This window comes from Pelophylax lessonae (genome assembly GCF_965119305.1).
Source record: "Pelophylax lessonae genome assembly, chromosome: 8".
In the NCBI taxonomy this organism is placed as follows: domain Eukaryota; kingdom Metazoa; phylum Chordata; class Amphibia; order Anura; family Ranidae; genus Pelophylax; species Pelophylax lessonae.
In genome coordinates, this window is record NC_138775.1 from 26,919,823 (window position 1) to 26,941,207 (window position 21,385).

General features: G+C 46.8%; 1 protein-coding gene across 3 annotated transcripts in view; it reads left to right on the forward strand.

Moving 5' to 3' along the window:
* The window catches only part of LOC309561756 (solute carrier family 26 member 6-like), a 93,417-nt gene that overhangs the window by 35,767 nt on the left and 36,265 nt on the right, over positions 1 to 21,385 (forward strand). For all 3 annotated transcript variants that reach the window (XM_082265766.1, XM_082265765.1, XM_082265767.1), the window contains exons 8-10: positions 5,496 to 5,578; positions 18,576 to 18,723; positions 18,799 to 18,912. In XM_082265766.1, coding sequence (XP_082121892.1) covers positions 5,496 to 5,578; positions 18,576 to 18,723; positions 18,799 to 18,912 — 345 coding nt within the window. The remainder of the gene's footprint in view (positions 1 to 5,495; positions 5,579 to 18,575; positions 18,724 to 18,798; positions 18,913 to 21,385) is intronic.

Consider the following 21,385-nt stretch of genomic DNA (forward strand, 5'->3'; position numbering starts at 1 on the left):
GGCCAATTTGTTTTCTGCTACCTATGTTTGGTAAAAAAAAATCGCAATAAGCGTATTTTGATTGGTTTGCGCAAAAGTTATTGCGTTTACCAACTAAGGGAAAGATTTATGTCATTTTTGGGGTTTTTTTTTTTTTTAACGAGTAATGGCGCTATCTGCGATTTTTTTTTTTTTTTTTTTTGCGGGACTGCGACTTTGCGGTGGACAGATCAAACCCTTGACTGACATTTTTGACACTTTTGGGGGTACCAGTGACATTACTGCAGTAATCAGTGCTATAAATATGCACTGTTACTGTAAAAATGACACTGGCAGGGAAGGGGTTAATTTTATTGGAGAGGGAGGGGTTAATGTATGCCTGGTGCTTACTGACGTGTGGGGGGGGGGAGGTGACTGTGTGACAGAAGGACAGATCGGATGTTCAGCTATGCTGAACACTCCGATCTGTCACTCCCTGTGGAGTGGATCTCCAAACTGGATTTCCCGACGATCGGGGCAGAGCAGCGGCGATCGCTGCCGCTCCTCCCCTGGCCCGACTCCCGCTGTGAATGAAAACAGAGGGAGCGCGCCTCCGGCGGCGCGCGAGCACCGCCTACAGGGGAGGAGTCTAGCGACGTAGGTCTCTCTTATCGTCTCTAGACGATAACGAGCCACTGTGCCGCAGTAGCAGCACAGTGGCTAGTGGGGAAGTGGTTAATATATGAATAAAAATATACATATATGTAATACTTCACTTTTTTTTCTTTTTTTTTAAATTAAAGTAGAATTTCCAAAATGTGCCTGCAGACCCACAGGAACCCTGCCAAAGTTTTTCACCAAGGGTAGGAGCTGTACTGATGAGGGTATATCCAGCCTGAGTTCCTGCATCCTACTAACTGTTTTAAATGTTCCCGGTGCTGGAGAGCCCTCCCCTGGTCTCCTCCTCCTACTGAGGGCAAAAAAATGTGATCTTTTCCCTTTTCAAAGATGGCGCCCGGAGCCGCTGCCGGCCAGCGTGCATGTCTCACCGCCATTTTTTTTCCCTATAGGGAGACAGGATGCCTCCTTACACAGAGCGGACCTCAGAGACCTAAGCACCGGCCATGTATACAAACATGAAGACAAACTAAGCAGGAAAAGGGGAAAGAAAAGGGAAAGGCATATGCCTCGTACACACGCAACGATTATCGGCCGACCGATCGTCCGACTTTTGTCCAGAGTGGTGTTTTGTTGGTTGGAATGGGCCTAGACTGCACACGAATTTTCTCGGCCAACAAAAATCGACTTCAGAAGTGATGTCATGTGCTGGTTGACTTTCCGTGTGTTTTTTTCTTCTCTGAGAATGCCCAGTCTTGCTCATCAGATTTTTGTCTGCCGAAATCTGTACTGACTGACGGAAAATCGGCCGTTGTGTTGACGGCCAACAAAAATTTTATAACATGCACACCAGATTTTTTTCGGCCGAAAAGTCAGTAGGTTGTCGGAAGCATCATACTAACAAGCCGAAAATCGGCCGATTGGACGTTGGCCGAAAATTCCCGGCCAATAATCGATGCGTGTGTACGGGGCATTAGCCTGCCAGGCCCAAAAGAAAAATGGAGCTGGCCTCCCTCCCTGGCTGATCTATATACTGTAGTCAGGGGAGTGGCAGATTTAGTTCCTAAAGAGGAAACACTGCAAAAAAGGCCCGTCAATACCCACAGACGAGGGCTCCCAGGCTATTTAGCGCATTTAAAAGCCTGAGCACTGGGACTTCGCACTGGGAGAGGCTGAACCCAGACGGCTACTACTTTAAGGCAGAGGTTACATAGTTACATAGTAGGTGAGGTTGAATAAAGACAATAGTCCATCCAGTTCAACCTGTGTAGGTGTGTGTGGCTGTAATCATCTCACATACCCCTGAATGTTCTGATCCTTGAGATGTAAGTCTAAGAGTCTTTTGAAAGCCACCATACTACCCGCAGAAACCACCTCTTGTGGTAGAGAATTCCACAATCTTGTAGCCCTAACAGTAAAGAACCCCCCACGTTGCCTGAGGTTAAAACGCTTCTCCTCTAATCGCATTGTATGCCCTCGAGTCCTCATGCAATCCCTTCGAATGAACAGCCTTTTTTCTAAGCTGGGATCCCCATTAAGATATTTATAAATTGCTATCATGTCCCCCCTCAGACGTCTCTTCTCCAGGGAGAATAAATCGAGCGATTGTAGACGCTCTTCATAGTCAAGGTCCTCCAATCCCCTAATTAGTTTAGTTGCCCTTCTCTGGACTCTCTCCAGCTCCAACACATCCCTCCTGAGGACTGGCGACCAGAACTGGACAGAATACTCCAGATGCGGTCGGACCAGAGTTTTATAAAGTGGAAGGATTATAGTCTTATCTCTGGAATACATCCCTTTCTTTATGCATGCTAATATTCTGTTGGCTTTGGAAGCTGCCGCTTGACATTGAATGCTGTTGCCTAATCTATCATCAACCAAGACTCCCAGGTCCTTCTCCATTTTTGATTCCCCCAAGGGTTCCCCTCCTAACGTGTATTGTGCTTTTATGTTTTTAGTCCCCAAGTGCAAAACCTTACACTTCTCCACGTTAAACCTCATTTGCCATGTAGTTGCCCACTCTGTAATTTTGTCCAGGTCATTCTGTAGGATATCTGCTTCATGCTGTGCAGTTATTGCTCTGGCCAATTTTGTGTCATCTGCAAAAACTGATATCGAACTACTGATCCCGTCCTCAATGCTGTTTATGAATAAATTGAACAAGGTTGGTCCCAGGACTGAGCCCTGGGGCACCCCGCTTACTACCTCAGACCAGTCTGAGTATGCGCTGTTTATTACCACCCTTTGGACACGCCCTTTAAGCCAGTTCCGTATCCAAGAGCAAACCCTGCTGTCGATACCTGCAGATCTTATTTTATAAATTAAGCGCTTGTGGGGAACTGTATCAAACGCCTTAGCGAAATCCAAGTACACCACATCCACTGGTCTCCCCCCTATCTAGCTCACAGCTCACCTCCTCGTAGAATGTTAATAGATTGGTTTGACAAGATCGCCCATTTGTAAACCCGTGCTGATTACTGCTGATGATGTTGTTGTCTTTAGCAAACTCTACGATATAGTCCCTTATCATCCCCTCCAGAAGTTTACATACTATTGATGTCAAACTGACAGGCCTATAATTTCCCGGGATATGCCTCTGCCCCTTTTTGAATATCGGAATCACGTTAGCTTTCTTCCAATCCCCTGGTACATCTCCTGTCCTAATACTGTCAGCAAAGATCAGGAACAGTGGTCTGGATATAACCTTACTGAGTTCCTTGAGTACTCTCGGATGTACGCCATCCGGGCCTGGTGATTTGTTTGTGTTGAGTTTATCCAGCCTTTCCCTGATTTCACCCTCTGTTAGCCATAGTGGCAAGTCCTGTGTATTACTACTAACCAAACAGTCATGGTCAGTGTACCCCTCCTTTTCCTGTGTAAAGACTGAGGTGGGGGGCATAATAATGCTTACTTCGTCCAACAACTCCTTTTTTATGCTATTCACTGATCCTGAGGGAGTGGTCAAGAGGCGGAGCTTTATCACTAGTGTGCTGCCATGTTGGTGTCAGGAAACACGTTTTGCCTTTAGTTATACTTTAAGGCAGAACTCCAGCCTAAAATGACAGGATGAAAAATTTATATTCCAGTAAAAGATAAAATGGCAAAAGAAGTTTTTGCTGCAATATTCAGCTTCAGCCCAGAGATTCTAATGCAGTACTTTTTTTGGACCATTAGATGTCCTTAGTCTGATAGCCAACAACTTTCATCTGACTTCCTCTGACCCGCCCCCTGCCTGTGACTGGACAGTGAAAAGAGAAGCCGCACAATGATTCGCTCATCTCTGTCACTCAGCTCTCTCCTCCTATCAGCGAACTTATTTTCAGCCCTGAATTAGTTGGATCCAATCTATGTGCTGCTACTTCCTCTCACTCCCCAGCCCTGCTATACAGGAACTGTAAAAGGCTGATAATGGGTTGAATTTAGGTTCTTACATTATTGAAGCTGATGTTTAGGAATGGACTATTTTACATTGATCCAGCTTGGTCTAATTTATTATATCCCTGTGGAACCTGGAAATCACTGTAGTAAGCACCACCACTACAGTGACCACCGCTACATTCCAGCTGCCCTGCCACCAGGTGAACAAGGGAGTTCGCTTCCTCGTCACGGGCTCCATTCAGAGAACACTTTTCTCAATTAATGCAAAGTGTCCTCTGATTGGTCGAGGTGGAGATTGCGATATCATCTCCTTGTCATTACTCATCCGAAAAAATTTACTTTGTTTTCATCATTTTTTAGGGTCTCATTTTATATGTTGCACTTCTTGGATTATCAATGTTTTAACTCACAATGCAAAAGTCAGACCGCATCCAGTTAAAAGAGAAGTATGGGAAATGGGGCTTTTCCAGAATCATAACTAGTGATCGACCGATATCGTTTTTGTAATGCCGATACCGATATTTTGGTCATCGGATATCGGATCGGATATCGACGATATTGGCCGATATTTTTGGACATTTAAAAAAACATTTTTTATTTATTTATTTTTTTACACAAGTACTCTTGTGGAGGGATATGGGGGTCTAAAAGACCCCAAACCCCTCCTCTGCACTTAAAAGCATTCAAAATGCCAAGTTTGGCTGTTTTGCATGCTGTCATTTTTTTTAAATTTGACATCGCTTCCGGGTTTTTACATGGAGACCCGATCAGAGCCGATGTGGCTTTGATCGGGTCTTCGGCGGCAGTGCAGGTAGGGAGACCCGGGCGAGCCGCGGAAGGCGGCGAGAGGGGGCGTCCTCTCCCGCTCCTTGAAATGACAGCCGAATGGCTTCTCAACCGCATCGGTTGTCATTACAAGACAGCCGACCATCGGCTATGGACGCCGGTACCGGGGTGATGCCTCTAGCTGCAGGCATCATTCCGGTACAAGCACTTTCCCAAAATATCGGTAACCTCCGGGGCTAATTCTGATATATCGGGGAAAGTGCATATCGGCCCCCGATATATCGGTATTGCCAATAATCGGTCGATCCCTAAAACTAACCTAGGTGAATGCAGCATCGGTTCAATGCCGGCTTTAACACTGAGAACCGAGCGATCAAACACCACCAATCGCTAGGTTCTCAGGTCTCCCAGAGCAGAGAGCTGGTGACTGTCAGTCAGCAGCTCTCTGCTCTAACCCCCCCCCCCCCCACTAACTGGAGCGCCGGGCTGTGGTGAGGATGGGAGCGGTCAGCTCAGGCTGAGGTTGCGATCGTGATGTCACGCCCGCTGTCTGCTGAAAACGGGTCCCAGGAGTGCAGACCGAACTGCTCTCTTGTGATCCACAGGAATAATGCAACCAAACGAGCTTTGACTGTACTTCTCCTTTAAAAGTATGTCTCTGCCTTTTGTATTTCAAATGTACCCAAGTCATTGTATATAGGAATGTTGTGTAGCAGCTGAACCTGACACCCCCTCCTGTCTACTCTGTGTTTTAGCTAATTGTGGCCACTGGGATAGCGTACGGGGCCGATCTGAACAAAGCGTATGGCGTGGACATTGTTGGAGACATCCCAACTGGGTAAGCGCTGAATAATGTATGAGACTAATTAGCTGCAGCAAGCAAATGTCTGTAATTAGACCTAAATTGGGAAAGTCTTATGTGTATATTAGCTGAACCAGAAAAACCCTCACAAACGGTTGTCTGTGCCCGGTTTGCTTTAACATTTTGGAGGTCGGTGGTGACCATGATGTCCTGTAACTGCTCTACACATCTGATGGCTACGTCATACTGGGGAGAAGTTAAGGACTCTCGATTTAGTCCTAATTAACTAACGTGTGACTAAGGAGATACCAGAACCCTTTCAGAAAGGGTTGTTGTCCTGTTATTTGGTTCCAACAGGGCCTTTTTTAAATCCATAAATAGGTGCAGGTACTCCCCTCTTCTGAGTCACCCCTTGTCTCTACCCCCTACCCACCTCTGAGCGGGGTCCTTTGGTTCCAACCACTACCCACCTCCCAGTACCCCCCCTTTTAGACAATACAGAACCAAGTATCATGTTGTGGTTCTAGGTAATTTGTATAGAATTTGTTAATGATAACTAGAAAAGCAATAAAATAGATCCCCTGGAATCAGCAGCAATAGACCCCCCCCCCCCCCCCATCAATAGATCCCCCCAGCAACAATAAATCTTCCCCTGCAACAATAGAAAAAACTGTAAAATAGATCCCCTGCAATCAGCGACAATAAACAAACAAAAAATTGGGGGAGCAAACCCTGAACATGTATATTTAAAGCTGGTGCAGCTATGAACCAAGCGACATGTATATTAAAAAAGAATAGCGCACACATGCAAAAGAAATGGCTATCAAATATGGAGACAATCCATAAATAAAAATGGGGATTTCTCTGTCGCTCATTGACAGACGCAGTCCTCTTTGATTAATATCAGTAGGGTTATACTGCCCCCTACAGGAGTAGGACACTAGGCAGGAAAAACGTTCTGGCCACACCTTAGGGGCAGTCCCAGAGGGTATATCCTCTCTCTCCCTGCTACAGGATGTCAGTTTTTTTCTGCCTAGTCAGGAGTAAGGACCTAAGTTCCTTGCTGGGATCTCTGGTCCTGGCAAGCTTTTTTAGATAAATCTTTTTTAGTTAGCTTTTTCTCTCCAGTTTTTGTTCCTGTGAGATCTTCAAGCAATTATGCTGGAGCTGGGCGACGGGCTGGATGTTGAAGATCCAGTGGTCACCCCAGCCGGCCTACGAGCGCGTGCAGGCCCTAGCTCCGCGCTGGGTCGGCCGCGACATAGTCCCACTGGACGGGGACTGGCCCTACGAGTTAAACGTCTCGCCAGGTCGTCTATGACCAGTCAGAAACTGAGTTGCGGCGTCCGTATTGGTCGACAGCCCCCCCACCTCGGTGGAGAGGGGTTCTGTTAGGAGTGGGTGCCCGCCTGTTCCGGTATGGTGAGTAGAATGTTCCCCCTCTCCCCCTGTCGGGTTTTGGGAATGGATGCGGGCCCCTCTGTGGATGGTCGGACCCTCATGATCCCGGGTTCCCCTCTATCCAGTGACACACTTCACATATCTCCCCCTTGCTAGTGTGAGTTGGTGAGTAAGGTATACCACTCCAGGAGGCTTGGTTTGGGAGCTGACAATCTATATGAGAAGGACTAAGGAATCCATGACTGATGTCGGTCAAGGATGGAGACAGGGCGCCGCTGGCGTTACTGTTGAAACGGTTGTGCAGAGGGGTGACACTATCAGGCACCTACCTATCGCGCAGGGAGTCCTCTATTAGCGATGCAGCCGCCATCCTTCCGTGGGCCGCCATTTTGGCATAGCCCAATGTCTCCTGTATGGCGGCGGCCATCTTGGATACACCCAGCTGCCTCGAGGAGCAGCGGTGGGAGTGCCGGAAGACGAGTAAAGGGCAAATGTTTTCAAGATATAATTAAGGAAGAATGGGTCTGTCCAAAACGAACCCCTGGTATTTCCAAACGAATTGCTAGACGCTATCCGTTTGAAGAATCCCTCCCTAATAAATTGACGGTACCACCGTCGGTGGATTCACCAATTTCCAGACTAAATAAAGCTACTGTTATCCCGGTGGAGGACGCGCCCGTCTTTTCGGGATCCGGTGGACCGTAAAGCGGAATCTATATCCCGCTCTATATTTTTCCTGATAGGGTCAGCCTTTAGGCCAGTGTTCACCATTGCTCTGGTTGCACAAACATTGACAGAGTGGACCAAGTTGTTATGCCGAGATCTGGAGGGGAGGAGTCTCCCCCCCAGTGCGGTTCTTCCCTTCCAATATCCGACTATCCCCGGACTGCTTAGGAGCTTTGCGGAGGGCAGTGAAGGATTTGATGCAACAAGGAGTGGTGGTCCAGGTTCCTTGGACAGAACGTTTTCAGGGGTTCTATTCGAACCTATTCACAATACCCAGAAAAGAGGGCAAGGTGCGTCCAATTCTGGACTTGAGAGCACTCAATCATTTTGTCCGGGTGCAAAAATTCAAGATGGAGTCCATTCGCACAGTAGTGGCCTCCCTGCATCAGGGGGATTTTCTGGCGTCCATAGACATCAAGGATGCCTATCTTCACATTCCCATTTACGCAGGACATCAGCGTTTTCTTCGCCTTTCCGTGGGAGAGAACAATTATCAGTTTGCGGCGTTACCCTTTGGTCTCGCCTCTGCTCCCCGCGTCTTCACAAAGGTCTTGGCCCCAGTTTTGGCACTGTTGCGACAGCGGGGCATTTCGGTTCTAGGCTACCTAGACGACCTTCTACTCCATGCGGAGTCTCCGCAGGCTCTGTTGCTAAACTTGGAGATCACTATGATCTCTTTGGAAGAGTTCGGGTGGCTGGTGAACCGGCAGAAATCATCTCTGGTCCCCACCAGGAGACTGAACTATCTGGGCCTAACTTTGGATACATCCCTGGCAAAAGTGTTTCTCCCGGCAGAGAAACTCCGGAAGATTCAGTCGGCGACTCAGTTATTATTGACCGTCAACTGGCCTTCCCTGCGGACTTGCATGAGGGTTCTGGGACTGATGGTGGCCTCCTTCGAGGCAGTACCGTTTGCCCAGTCTCATACCCGGATTCTTCAAAAAGAGATTCTTCTCAAATGGAACCGGAATCCCGATTCCCTGGACAATCGGATCCGGCTGAGCGAACAAACCAGGGAATCTCTGGTTTGGTGGCTTCGGTCACCAATGCTCAGTCAGGGGAAGTCATTTCTTCCAATCTATTGGACGATTGTCACCACGGATGCCAGTCTATCCGGGTGGGGTGGGGTTCTCGGCAGACGATCTGCTCAGGGGCTCTGGTCCCTGCAAGAATCCAGGTTACCGATAAATGTATTGGAACTGAGAGCGATCAGACTTTGTCTGATTCACTGGACCAAACAGCTCCGGGGCAGCCCGGTGCGGATCCAGTCAGACAATGCCACGGCAGTGGCTTACGTCAATCACCAGGGGGGCACCAAGAGTGTCCTGGCGGCCGTAGAAGTGGCCGGCATCCTTCGTTGGGCGGAACGATTTGTTCCAGCTCTCTCCGCGATATTCATTCCGGGGGTGGAAAATTGGCAGGCAGATTTTCTCAGCCGTCAGATTCTGGATCAAGGGGAATGGTCTCTTCATCCAGAGGTATTTCACCAATTGTGCCTTCGTTGGGGCACCCCGGATGTGGATCTGTTGGCATCTCGGCTCAATAGGAAGGTGCGGAGGTTTGTAGCCCGCTCCCGCGATCCTCTAGTGGACGCTGCAGACGCGCTGGTCGCCCCGTGGGGGCAGTATCAGCTACTGTATGCCTTCCCTCCTCTCAAGTTGCTGCCAAAACTCCTTCGCAGGATAGAGGTGGAGGGAATTCCAGTTATCCTTGTGGCTCCGGACTGGCCTTGTCGGGCTTGGTACGCCGACCTGGTCAGGCTGGTCGCAGACGCTCCTTGGCGACTTCCTCTCAGGGAGGATCTGCTGACTCAGGGACCGATCTTCCATCCTGCTTTACGATCACTGGCTTTAACGGCCTGGCTGTTGAGACCCAGGTGCTGAAGGACAAAGGGTTGTCAGCTTCAGTTATTCCTACTCTAATTAAAGCAAGGAAAGCGACTTCCAGAAAGGTCTATCATCGCACATGGAAGTCTTATATCGCGTGGTGTGAATCCCTTGGGTTTCCTCCACGTTTTTACTCGGTGGCCCGGATATTGGCTTTTCTGCAACAAGGGGTTGAGCAGAAACTGGCCTTGAGCACTATCAAGGGTCAAGTTTCAGCGTTGGCAATCTTCTTTCAGAGGCCTCTGGCTACTCATTCCTTGGTGCTGAATTTCATCCAGGGGGTGCGGCACCTGGCTCCGCCGGTGCGCGCGCCCTTGCCGCCCTGGGATCTCAATCTGGTGTTGTCGGTTCTTCAGAAACCTCCCTTTGAAAATATTAGGGAGATTCCCTTGCTTACCTTATCCCAGAAGGTGGCCTTTTTGGTGGCTATCACTTCTGCACGCAGGGTGTCAGAACTGGCCGCATTGTCCTGTCGTTCCCCATATCTGGTGGTTCATAGGGATAAGGTGGTTCTTCGTCCGAATCCATCCTTTCTTCCTAAGGTGGTTTCAGAGTTTTATCTAAATGAGGATATTGTGCTACCTTCCCTGTGTCCTAAGCCCAGTCATCCTCGGGAGTTTGCGTTACACTCCTTGGATGTGGTTCGGGCGATCAGGGTGTACTTGACTACTACGGACTCTTTTCGTGAGACTGATTCACATTAAGGGTCGGGTTCCTCCTTTCCCTGTTAAGGCGCACTCCACTCGGGCGCTTAGTGCTTCCTGGGCCTTCCGCCATCAGGCGTCAGTGGTTCAGGTTTGCAAGGCGGCTACCTGGTTGTCGGTTCATACCTTTACAAAATTTTATAAAGTTGATGTGCTGGCATCGGCGGGTGCCTCTTTTGGCCGCAAAGTTCTGCAGGCCGCTGTTTGAGGAGACCGGTGGTCTACCTCGAGGGTTTTTTTTTTTTCTGTTGGGTTTTCAGTTGAGTCTCATCCTTTTGTCCGATGAGCCTTTAAGACTTCTGGTTGGCACCGGTTGGGCCTTCTGGATTGGATTTTGATTTCCATTATCCCACCCATCATTTGTGGCACTGCTTTGGGACGTCCCTACTGATATTAATCAAAGAGGACTGCGTCTGTCAATGAGCGACAGAGAAAATTGGATTTTTGACTTACCGTAAAATCCTTTTCTCTTAAGCTCATTGACAGGCGCAGTACCCGCCCCTCTATTTTGAGTTGGGTTGGGTTAAATTCTCTGACACTGCTTTGTTACATAACTGACATCCTGTAGCAGGGAGAGAGAGGATATACCCTCTGGGACTGCCCCTAAGGTGTGGCCAGAACGTTTTTCCTGCCTAGTGTCCTACTCCTGTAGGGGGCAGTATAACCCTACTGATATTAATCAAAGAGGACTGCGTCTGTCAATGAGCTTAAGAGAAAAGGATTTTACGGTAAGTCAAAAATCCAATTTTAGTCCCACCATATGGCCATATCGTGCTCAAGCCCACCAGAGAGTGTTGTCTCCAAGGGTTAGAGAGGCTGGATTCACCCCTTTTTTATGGATAGTGTAGGGGTACTTTGACGCAGTGGTGGGCTTGAGCACGATATGGCCATATGGTGGGACTAAATCACCATTTTTATTTATGGATTGTCTCCATATTTGATGGTCATTTCTTTTGCATGTGTGCGCTATTCTTTTTTAATCAGCAACAATAGCCCCCCCAGCAACAATAAATCCTCCCCTGCAACAATCCCCCCACAAATAAATCCTGCCCTGCAACAATAGACCCCACCCAACAACAATAGCCCCCCCCAGCAACAAAAGTTCCCCCAAGCAACAATAAATCCTCCACTGCAACAGTAGCCTCCCCCCCAACCCCCCCAAAACAAAATGCCCTCCAGCAACAATAGATTCGCCAGCAGCTAGCATCAATAGACCAGATCACCCCACTGACCCCAGCACCCCTTTGCCATTGCATATATTCAGACTGGAGGTGCTGGAACTGCGTTGCCCCGCGTTCCCGCTGGAAAAAAAAGCCCTGGGTTCCAACAAGTCAAGGAAAAAAAAAGCTGCTCCAGGTCAGCCCGCCAGCACACTCCTCCACATTACCCTCTTAAGTGCTAGGCTTGGTTCACTCTACTGTAGCCATGTAGAATGGCTAGTGGTTCGGACAGCCGCACTCCAAGCAACCTCATCTTTTATTAAAAAAGGATAAAAGCAACTTGTGGCAGTTACATAGACACTGTGGGGATTAGAGAGGTTGGCGTGTTTCGTGTTCTTGCGAAACGCCTTGACCTCTCTAGTCCCCACAGTCAGTGGTGTATTTTGGTTTTGTGCTGCCCTAGGCAAGACTAAAATTGGGTGCCCCCCCCCTCCTCCACCTATGTAACTTTGCCCCACTCCTTCTTTTTTAATGGATGTGACTCCAAAATTGAAGGACTACAAGTCCCAGCATGAACCCCTGAGATCTCACGAGAGAGGGGGTGGGTGAGGGAGGGAGAGAGAGAGGGGGTGGGTGAGGGGGGGTTGAGAGAGAGGGGGGATGAGAGAGAGAGAGACAGAGTGAGAGGGGTGAGAGAGAGAACAGGGTGAGAAAGAGAGATAAGAGGGGTGAGAGAGAGGAGGGGTGAGAGAGAGAACAGGGGTGAGAAAGAGAGATAAGAGGGGTGAGAGAGAGGAGGGGTGAGAGAGGGGGGATGAGAGTGAGAGAGGGGAGATGAGAGAGGTGGCTCTAGCAACCAGTGGCCAATAGAGACTCAGGTGGAGGGGGGGGCAGTTTATTTGCTGCCCCCCTACAAAGTGCTGCCCTAGGCCTGAGCCTTGTTGGCCTAGGCCAAAATACAGCACTGCCCACAGTGTCTTCTAACTGTCACAAGTTGCTTTTATATGCTTTTCAATACAGATGAGGTTGCTTGGAGTGTGGCTGTCCGAACCACTTGATTCTGTATGTTGTGTGGTTGGTTTTGACATGGCCAACTTGGGTTCCTTAACATGGACTTGGTGTCAAATATCTGTTAAGGGGCAAATAATGAGTAATTGTGACTCATCTAGGTATTTTTACCTCTCGCTGAGATCACAGGACTCCCTCTGACAATGGCTTCATCTACTTTCTGTCAGTAAGGACGGCACCATCTTTGTTGAAGCATCACCCAAGTGTAACCATCTACTTCCTGGACTGAGATGCCAGCTCAAAGATGACACAAATATGCTGTTCTTGGCTGTGTTCACAAATATCTGACAAAGATAAGCCCTTGCTGCAGCCTCCCACCTTGAAACTTGCTCTGAATTTACAATTTTGCAATCTGGTCATGGGGCAGGAGACTGAGGAAATGCTTCATACTGCCTGCAGCAGACTGATAGTAGACTAGAGCTCAAGGTTGGCTGTTTTATAATAAAAAGTAGAGCTGTGCTTTCCATTGGTTCTGTTTCTGCATCTGTGGACATGTTAGGAATTTTATTAATGCAGACTTGTAAAGTTACTGACAGGTCCACATTAATGTTCCCTTAATTCAGAGGATCTCCAAACTTTCTAAACAAAGGGTCAGTTTACTGTCTTTCTGACTAGAGGGGCCAAACTGGAGCCATTTGGAGTATAAAACACCCTGGCGTCAGAGAAATAGTGCCCCATCGTTGGTGTCAGTGGGAGGAATAGTGCCCCATCATTGGTGTCATTGGAAGGAATAGTGCCCCATCCTTGGTGTCATTGGAAGGAATAGTGCCCCATCCTTGGTGTCAGTGGAAGGAATAGTGCCCCACGTTGGTGTCAGTGGAAGGAATAGTGCCCCACGTTGGTGTCAGTGGAAGGAATAGTGCCCCACGTTGGTGTCAGTGGAAGGAATAGTGCCCCACGTTGGTGTCAGTGGAAGGAATAGTGCCCCACGTTGGTGTCAGTGGAAGGAATAGTGCCCCACGTTGGTGTCAGTGGAAGGAATAGTGCCCCACGTTGGTGTCAGTGGAAGGAATAGTGCCACGTTGGTGTCAGTGGAAGGAATAGTGCCACGTTGGTGTCAGTGGAAGGAATAGTGCCACGTTGGTGTCAGTGGAAGGAATAGTGCCACGTTGGTGTCAGTGGGAGGAATTTTACCCCATTATTGGTGTCTGTGGGAGTAATAGTGCCCCACGTTGGGGTCAGTGGAAGGAATAGTGCCCCACGTTGGTGTCAGTGGAAGGAATAGTGCCCCACGTTGGTGTCAGTGGAAGGAATAGTGCCCCACGTTGGTGTCAGTGGAAGGAATAGTGCCCCACGTTGGTGTCAGTGGAAGGAATAGTGCCCCACGTTGGTGCCAGTGGAAGGAATAGTGCCCCACGTTGGTGCCAGTGGAAGGAATAGTGCCCCACGTTGGTGCCAGTGGAAGGAATAGTGCCCCACGTTGGTGTCAGTGGAAGGAATAGTGCCCCACGTTGGTGTCAGTGGAAGGAATAGTGCCCCACGTTGGTGTCAGTGGAAGGAATTGTGCCCCATTATTGGTGTCTGTTGGAGTAATAGTGCCCTATCATTGATGCAAGTGAAAGGTATAGTGAAACCTCATTGGTGTTAGTGGGAAGAATAGTGCACCATTGTTGGTGTCAGTGGGAGAAATGATTCCCCTTTGACATTGTCAGTAGGAGGAATAGTGTCCCAAGGGCATGATAAAGAAAACCATCTGGCCCCTGGGCTGCAGTTTGGAGACCACTGTCTTAATTCAATTATGTATATCTCTATCCATTTTCTCCATGATTCAGCTCTCTGTGAGCCAGGGTATACATTGGGATCTCCGGAGGAATCAAAGAATGTAGTGTAAAAAATAGCACTACAGAAACTGTGTAAGACCGGAAAAGCTTTATTATGCACAATATGTGGTCACAAAGAGAAGTCAACACACTTTGAGGGCTCAACTCTCCCTTAATCATGGCCAAGAAACGAGATAACCTGGAATGAAAATGAAATCTATTTATTTTGAGCATTAACCACTTTACCACCGGAGGATTTTGCTGTCTTACATCTGGGCCACTTTTTGCGATTCGGCACTGTGCGACTTTAACTTCCCACAAACAGAGCTTTCTATTGGTGGTATTTAATCACCTGTGCGATTTTTACTTTTTGCGCTATAAACAAAAAAAGAGCAACAATTTTGAAAAAATAACAATATTTTTCACATTTTTTTTATATGAAATTTCCCCCCAAAAAAATGTAAAAATCTAAATTTATCATTTTAGGCCAATTTGTTTTCTGCTACATATTTTTGGTAAAAAAAAAATCACAATAAGCGTATTTTGATTGGTTTACGCAAAAGTTATTGTGTTTACTGACTAAGGGAAAGATTTTTGTCATTTTTGGTGTTTTTTTTTTTTTTAACGAGTAATGGCGGCGATCTGCAATTATTTTTTTTTTTTTTTTTTTTGCGGGACTTCGACATTGCGGCGGACAGATCGGACCCTTGACTGACATTTTTGACACTTTTGGGGGTACAAGTGACATTACTACAGTAATCAGTGCTATATATATGCACTGTTACTGTAAAAATGACACTGGCAGGGAAGGGGTTAATTTTATTGGAGAGGGAGGGGTTAATGTATGCCTGGTGCTTACTAACGTGTGTGGGGGGAGGTGACTGAATGACACAGGGACATCGCAGGTTCAGCTATGCTGAACCCTGCAATCTGACCCTGCCTGTCACTTCGGAGATCCGCCCGCTCTGTTTACACAAGCGGGCGGATCTCCAGACTCGATTCCCCGACGATCGGGTAAGAGCGGCGGTGATCGCCGCCGCTCCTCCCCTGGCCCGACTCCCGCTGTGACTGAATACAGCGAGAGCGAGTCTCCGGCGGCGCGCGCGCGCGCGCCACCGAGAAGGGGGAGTGTCTGCCGACGTAGGTCTATGTCGTCAGACCTACAAGAGCCACTTTGCCGCAGTAGAGCTCTAGTGAGCAGCGGCAAAATGGTTGAGAGGTTGTGGGAAAAAACATGAATGCATTATTATAGAAGAGTCTGTAGCAGTCTTTCTCACCCTTCTTACCAAGGAGTAACCCTTGAAATAATATTCAGGTCTCAGGGAACACCTACTTAAAATGATTAGACCTACTATGGTGGTCAAAGAAAAAAGTGTTGGTCAGTGGAAAGACTGAGTGGTGTTAGACTGATCTACCTGATGGTACCCATAAAGTTCTAGCACGATCACTTTTCACAGCCCAAAGAACTCCTAGCAAGCAACCTTTAGAGAAACCCTGGTTAAGAAAAACAATATGACTGGTCTATAGTATATGATGTTATATAAGATAACCAAGGTATACATACTATAAACCATAGTGTAAAATAAAATAAATATTATTACAGCATAATGTTAGTATTGCATTACAAAAAGTGATAAAAATGAATATCAATAGAAATGAATACACAAACGTTGCAGCACTGTCAGTTTAAATACATACAGTGCCTTGAAAAACTATTCATACCCCTTTGAAATGTTCCACATTTTGTCATGTTACAACCAAAAACATAAATGTATTTTATCAGGATTTTCTCTGACAGACGAACACAAAGTAGCACATAATTGTGAAGTGGAAGGAAAATGATAAATGGTTTTCAAAAATATTACAAATATGTGAAAAGTGCGGTGTGCATTTGTATTCACCCCCGCCCCCCCCCCCCCCCCCCGAGTCAATAATTTGTAGAACCACCTTTCTCTGCAATTACAGCTGCAAGTCTTTTTGGGGATGTCTCTACCAGCTTTGCACATCTAGAGAGGACATTTTTGCCCATTCTTCCATTCTTCTTTACAAAATAGCTCAAGCTCTTTCAGATTGGATGGAGAGCGTCTGTGAACAGCAATTTTCAAGTCTTACTACAGATTCTCCATTGGATTTATATCTGGACTTTGACTGGGCCATTCTAACACATGAATATGCTTTGATCTAGACCATGGGTGTCCAACCTTTTGGCTTCCCTGGGCCACATTGAGTGTAGAGAAATTTTCTCGGGCCGCATATAAAATATATACTATAGTTAAGGTATATATGTAATAAAACGCTGCCGCGCCCCCCCCCCCCGCACTAATTTAACACAACTAGAGGATGATCAAATGAAATGGAATCAGTATACAGAGGTTTACTTCTTCTGAGAGATATTAAAGGAACACTCTAACCACCATGACCACTTCAGTGATTCGAAGTGGTCATGGTGGTAGGAGTAAGAAACACTGCACATGCTCGCCTCCCCCCCCCCCCTCCCCTCCGAGGCAGCCTCTGCCTACCGTTAGTTGGAAGCCATTGTGGCCATGCCCCGACCCGACTTCCTTCCTTCACAGCAAAAAATAAAATTGTCAGGGGTCAGTGGGCCGCATTGCCTGCGGTTCTGGGCCGCAGGTTGGACATGCCTGATCTAGACCATTCCATTGTAGCTCTGGCTGTATGTTTAGGGTCGTTGTCATGCTGGAAGGTGAACCTCTGCCCCATTTTCAAGTCTTTTGCAGACTCTAACAGGTTTTCTTCTAAGATTGCCCTGTATTTGGCTCCATCCATCTTCCCATCAACTCTGACCAGTTTCCCTGTCCCTGCTGAAGAAAAGAATCCACACAAACTAATGCTGCCACCATGTTTCACGGTGGGGATGGTGTGTTCAGGGTAATGTGCAGTGTTAGTTTTCCGCCACACATTGCATTTTGCTTTTAGGCCAAAAAGTTCAATTTTGGTCTCATCTGACCAAAGCACCGTCTTCCACAATTCTCTGGTCTGATGAAACAAAGATTAAACTCTTTGGCCTGAATGGCAAGTGTCAATTCTGGAGGAAACCGAGCACCGCTCATCACCTGGCCAATACCATCCCTACAGTGAAGCATGGTGGTGGCACCATCATGCTGTGGGGATGTTTTTCAGAGGCAGGAATGGGGCGACTATTCATGATTGAGGGAAAGATGAATGCAGCAATGTACAGAGACATCCTTGATGAAAACCTGCTCCAGTTCGCTCTGGACCTCAGACTGGGGCAAAGGTTCATCTTTCAACAGGACAACTAAGCACACAGCTAAGATAACAAAGGAGTGGCTACGGGACAACTCTGTGAATGTCCTTGAGTGGCCCAGCCAGAGCTCAGACTTGAACCCCATTGAATATTTCTGGAGAGACCTGAAAATAGCTGTGCACCGACGCACCCCATCCAACCTGATGGAGCTTGGGAGGTACTGCGAAGAAGAATGGGAGAAACTTCCCAAAAATAGGTGTGCCAAGCTTGTAGCATCATACTCAAAAATACTTGTGGCTGTAATTGGTGCCAAAGGTGCTTCAACAAAGTATTTAACAAAGGTTGTGAATACTTATGTACGTATGATTTTTTTTGTTTTTTTATAAATTAATTATAAATTGTCATTATGGGGTATTGTTTGTAAAATTTTGAAGAAAATAATTTAATCCATTTTGGAATAAGGCTGTAACATAACAAAATGAGGAAAAGTGAAGCGCTGTGAATACTTTCCGGATGCACTGTATGTACTCACATATAGACAGTGATATACAGCATTATATGATGTCAAAAAGTTAGCTCAACCCTACGCGTTTTGTCTGAAAGGGGCTCACAGTGGCTTACGAGGATTCCTATATTTTTATACTTATTCACATTCATTTTCATATTTATTGTCAATTGAAATTGACAGCGCTGCGCATTTCTGGATTAATGTCTATTGATATTCTTTTTGTGTGTAAATATTAGTGAGGGCTGTCTTAGGGTATTTTTTATTTTTTTATTTTTTTTTAACACTTCTAGCGCATGGTATATTTTGGTTGGTGCTAAAAATGTGCAAAAAAGCACACTGAGATATAATAGGGTAATGATGATGAAATTATTATGATTATTATATACAAAATTATTATAAATAAAATGTAAAAAAGGTTAACTTGTTTTTTAGCCCTGATGAGGGAGTGCTGATTCCCCGAAACCTGTCGGTCTCTCCTGGTGACCACTTATTGAAAAGTACAGATTTACTGGACTTGCACATTTCCTATGGCGCTCTTGTTCTTTCTACATTCCATGTAAACTATATTATGATACTTCCCTTTTTGTGCTGCAGGCTGAAGGCTCCATTCGTGCCAGATGTTTCCCTCTTTGCCAGTGTGGTTGGCAATGCCTTTGCCATAGCAGTGGTGGTCTACGCCTTTACCATCTCTCTAGTGAAGATGTTTGCGGTGAAACACGGTTACAACATAGACAGTAACCAGGTGAAGTCTCCTACAGTACTTGTATGCTATTGGAATAAATGACGGAGCAATAGAAGTTCTCTTGTTCTCTTGTAGGAATTCATCGCTCTTGGCCTCAGTAATTCTGTGGGAAGTTTCTTCCAGTGTTTCACGATTGGGACGGCCATGTCGAGGAGTCTGGTACAGGAGAGCACAGGAGGGAACAGCCAGGTACAACCCCCCCCCTGTCTAATGAGATAAGAGCATCATCTACTAAGCCTAGCCATGCAATGACCTACCATGTGCCAGGACCAGTTCCATTTAGCACCCAAGGTGAAAAGGCCAGAGTGTGCCCCCCCCCAATGAGCTGTAAACTGCTTCAACAACATAAGTTGCAGGTCCTGCCCATTTGTACACCACCACTAGCTAAAGCGCCCAAGACACCTGCCTCTTCTGCCTACCCTTTAACCCAGCCCTAGACTTACCATGTCCTCTAGGGATCAATTTGCTAGTTGTAGCCTATGATGGCAGTCCTATTACCTATTTTGCTTCCATTAACCACTTGCCGACCGCAAGTCGGCAAGTTATACAGGTAAGGCGATTGGAGGCACGCGCCCGCCCCAACTAGGCAGGGGGGATGCCGATCCACGGGGCTGGTGGTCGCGATTGCCGCCAGGCACCCATGATCGCTCCCCGCTGATTGAGAACAATGGTCTGCTGTTGTAAACACAGCAGACCGTTGTTCTCTCTGAAATGAACACAGAGTGCCTGTGATCCTCCTATTTAGGATCACAGGTTCCTGTGTTCATTTCACAAGCCACGCCCCCCCCACAGTTAGAAAACACCCCCTAGGCTCACATTTAACCCTTTGATTGCCCCTGGTGTTAACCCCTTCCCTGCCAGTGTCATTATTACAGTAACAGTGCATATTTTTAGCACTGATTACTATGGTAAGGTCACTGGTACCCCCAAAAGTGTCAAAAATGTCAGAGGCCGGATCTGTCCGCCACAATGTTGCAGTCCTGCTAAAAATCGCTGATCGCCGCTATTACTAGTAAAAAAAAAAAAAAAATAATTATAAAAAATGACATAAATCTTTCCCGTATTTTGTAGACGCGATAGCTTTTCTACCAAAAATATGTAGCAAAATACAGATTGGCCTAAAAGGATGAAAAATTTGATTTTTAAATTTTTTTTTTTTTTTTTGGGAATGTTTTATAGAAGAATGTGAAAAATATTTTTTTTTTTTCAGAATTGTCGCTCTTTTTTTGTTTATAGCGCAACAACAAATAAAAAATAAAAATCGCACAGGTGATCAAATACTACCAAAAGAAAGCTCTATTTGTGGGGAAAAAAGGACATTAATTTTATTTGGGTACAGCACAGTTGTAATTTAAAATAACGCAGTGCCAAATTGCAAAATATGGCCTGGTCATTAAGATGAAATCCTTCCAGTCCAGAAGTGGTTAAGGTGACAACAATCATTCGCTGTTCTGTATCTATGGAAGAGCAGTGATGTCCCCCTAGGACAGGAAGTGTGTAGGACTACAGAACACATCCCCCACATCTCCTCTGCTCTGTGACATAAGGAGAAGTGTTCTGCAGTCCACACCCTGAAGTCAATGTACCTGATAAGAGTGAGCAAGGGGTTAAATGTGTACCTAGGGGCGTGGCTTGTGAAGTGATCACAGAGATGTTGTTTACTTGTTGTGTTCTTCTCTCTCAGCGGGGAACGATCGCGGGTGTCAGGCAGCAAATCAGAGTCCCTGCTGACGAGTGGGGACAGGAGCACGCCGCTCCCCCGCACGAGCTCACCCCCTAGCTGCAGGTGTGCGAATAAAAAAAAATAAACCTGCCTTTGACCTTCGGATATATTCCTCCTATTCGATCTGTGAAATATACGGTTGAAAGTTGTTGATAGATCTTTTCGATAAGTGCAAAACATATTTGTGATTCTACCAAAAATTTGGTGAGCTTGTTAATATCTGCACCATCTAGTGGCCAGCAGGAAGGAACATGTATGCCTAAAAGGATGCTGGGGATGTGTTCTTTTATATAACCTCTAGGCTCAAAGGTTATTCATATGCTGACACTAATCTCTAACCATCAAGCAGTGAGCTATGGAGGTACATGGACTACATCACGTGACTGCATGATAAGAGGCAGGAAAAGGTGTTTGTGCTTAGTGAAACTATGCGTTTTAAGGTCAGTTATTATTAGGATCTTATTTAACTAGTTGCCAACCGCCCGCCGCAGTTATACTGCGGCAGGCAGCCGCTCCTGCGCAAACCGAAGTAGGTATATGTTGGTCGCACACCTGCAGCTAGGGGGTGAGCTCGTGCGGGGGAGCGGCGTGCTCCTGTCCCCACTCGTCAGCAGGGACTCTGATGCACGGGGCAGGCGGCTCCATTTGCTGCCTGTCACCCGCGATCATTCCCCGCTGAGAGAGATGAACACAAGTAAACAACATCCTTCTATATTGGAACACAGGTCTCTGTGATCACTTCACAAGCCACGCCCCTAGGTACACATTTAACCCCTTGATCACCCACAGTGTTAACCCCTTCCCTGCCAGTGTCATTATTACAGTAACAGTGCATTGTTCTAGCACTGATTTAATGTAGTAATGTCACTGGTCCCCCCAAAAGTATCAAAAATGTCAGTTAGGTGTCCGATCTGTCCGCTGCAATGTCGCAGTCCCACA